At 37.4% G+C, this 2097-nt stretch overlaps 1 protein-coding gene across 4 annotated transcripts in view; it reads left to right on the forward strand.

Moving 5' to 3' along the window:
- Nucleotides 1-2097, forward strand: part of ccdc146 (coiled-coil domain containing 146) — a 78812-nt gene that overhangs the window by 20018 nt on the left and 56697 nt on the right. For all 4 annotated transcript variants that reach the window (XM_014014462.1, XM_014014460.1, XM_014014461.1 and 1 more), the window contains one exon: nucleotides 1434-1485. In XM_014014462.1, coding sequence (XP_013869916.1) covers nucleotides 1434-1485 — 52 coding nt within the window. The remainder of the gene's footprint in view (nucleotides 1-1433; nucleotides 1486-2097) is intronic.

The raw sequence follows: 2097 nt of genomic DNA on the forward strand, positions 1-2097 counted from the left end.
TTATTTTACAGTTAAAGTATACAGTATGTTTATCATATAAAGTCTAATGTTACAACTAATCGGGGATCCCTTTAAGTCATCTTAAAAAAACACCAAAATAACCCAAAATACAAGCCAGAAAACACAAAACACAAAGGTGTCAAAAGTATTGACGTAGGGGTCTCTGCAGTCAACAAGTGGGGGTTTCTTGGATGTGGATGTAGTTTGGGTAAGCTGTGATTGGTCAGCTGGACTTATGGGAGAAGTAAAAAATATGAAGCATTATTTTTCCTTTGGCTGCTCCTTTCTGCCTGCCATGAAACTTTTCTTTTTTTTTTTGGTAAGTGGATGTCTTTCTGGAAGAAGATGCTACCTGGGTTCAAACCTGCAGCCTTAGTATTATGAGACTGCAGCACTAACCACCAATCCACCCCCGCCCTGCCTCTGTAGCATTTAATCAACATTAAATCAATCGTTTTAAAGTGGAAATTGTATTGAAAAAAAAACCACCCAGTTTGTAGAATACATCTTTTTAGTATGTGAATAGTTGGCCCAGCAGAAACTAAAAGATGAAATAAAATCCACTTCCAGGGCATTCTCTGAGGGTGCAGTAATCTACAGCCTAACACACTGTGAGCGTGCATGTTATTTATGGCATCTTTTAGCCAGTGAGCTTTATACTCTCACCCATCTCTGTTTCTCCTTACTGTTTCTTCATCCCCCTCCAGCAGAATCCATTCGCTCTCCTCCCGATTCTCCCAGGTTTGTTTCATTCTCCCTGCCTCTTTTTCCACACGACTATCGGTCTGCGCGCGACAAGCGGACGCTCGCCGTGAAAATATGCTCTTTTAAAGTCGTTGCTTTCTTTATCTTTACCCCAACAGATCCACACGAATTCAGCTCTTTCTTTTTTCTTTCTTCTTTTTTTTCCTCGAGTCCCACATTCTAGCTTTCACGCACTTTCCTCTGAATCATTTAATATCCAATATATCAACGTGTCAGGAAGATTAATATGATTTGCTTTGTGAAATGTGCAGCCGTACAGTATGTGCTGCTGTAAGGTTTTTTTTTCATAATGACATAGCTGACTTGAAATTATTTCATACAAACTCTAATCGACTGCTCAAAAAGCATCTGCCGCAGAGAGAAGTGGGGGAAAAAACACAGAAARGATGATCTTATATGCACATTTGTACTGGRGTGACCCAAGATGTATGTGCTTTAGTGGGATGAAGCTGCATTTGTGTGCTACTAGTGAGTATTTGCTTGCACAGCATTTAAACTGGAATCTTTTTAAATCCTCTAACTTTAAATTTCATAATTATTCCTTATAATTAGATACTGTGAATTCTTTTAAGTGCGTTCCGCTTTCAGTTGAATTGGGAACTGGTTCCTCTTTCTATGTAATTTTTTATTTTTTAATTTTTTTGCCCCACATTGCCTCATGTTTGCAGTCTCCAGGAAGAGAAGCTGTGTTTGGAGAAGGAGGTTCAAACAAAACCTGCTGTAAGTTCCCTCCTGCACCAAAAAGTTCCAGTTTAAGTTGCACAAACTACCTTTTTATAATAGCTATCTTGAAGCATGGAAGCTTTACTTTAAGCTTCGATATGTCCTTTTAAGAATTTGCTACTGTTACATCAGTCTATAGTTTTAATGTGGACAAGTTTTAATATGTTTTACAAGAAAAGAGAAAACTTCTATCTCAAACATTCATGTGTTATATTTTTAATATATTTGACTTTCTATGTGTTTTACTGAAGGGAAACCAAAAAAAATGTTTGATTATTGGCCCATTATATTACACTGCTAGTATCCGCTGTGGTGCAGCATTCCACGATGCTGCAGAGCATATTACCTCTGCATTACTTTAGTCTGTGAGAACTCCATCACAGTGAAGCGTTTTCAAATCTTATCAAGCTTCACTGCATTGTTTTTTTTTTTGACACATCAGCAATAAAAACACCAGCTTTTTAAAAAAACAACAACATAAAATCAGATTTGCGGAGAAAACAATAACCTAAGACCCTTGAGTGAATCTCAAACTCTGTAAAATCTGTTGCCTGTGCTGCTGAAGGATTTTCAGTCTGAGCTCTGCATTATTTGTGGAATAAATTTAGT

This window comes from Austrofundulus limnaeus, unplaced genomic scaffold (assembly GCF_001266775.1).
Source record: "Austrofundulus limnaeus strain Quisiro unplaced genomic scaffold, Austrofundulus_limnaeus-1.0 Scaffold115, whole genome shotgun sequence".
In the NCBI taxonomy this organism is placed as follows: Eukaryota; Metazoa; Chordata; class Actinopteri; order Cyprinodontiformes; family Rivulidae; genus Austrofundulus; species Austrofundulus limnaeus.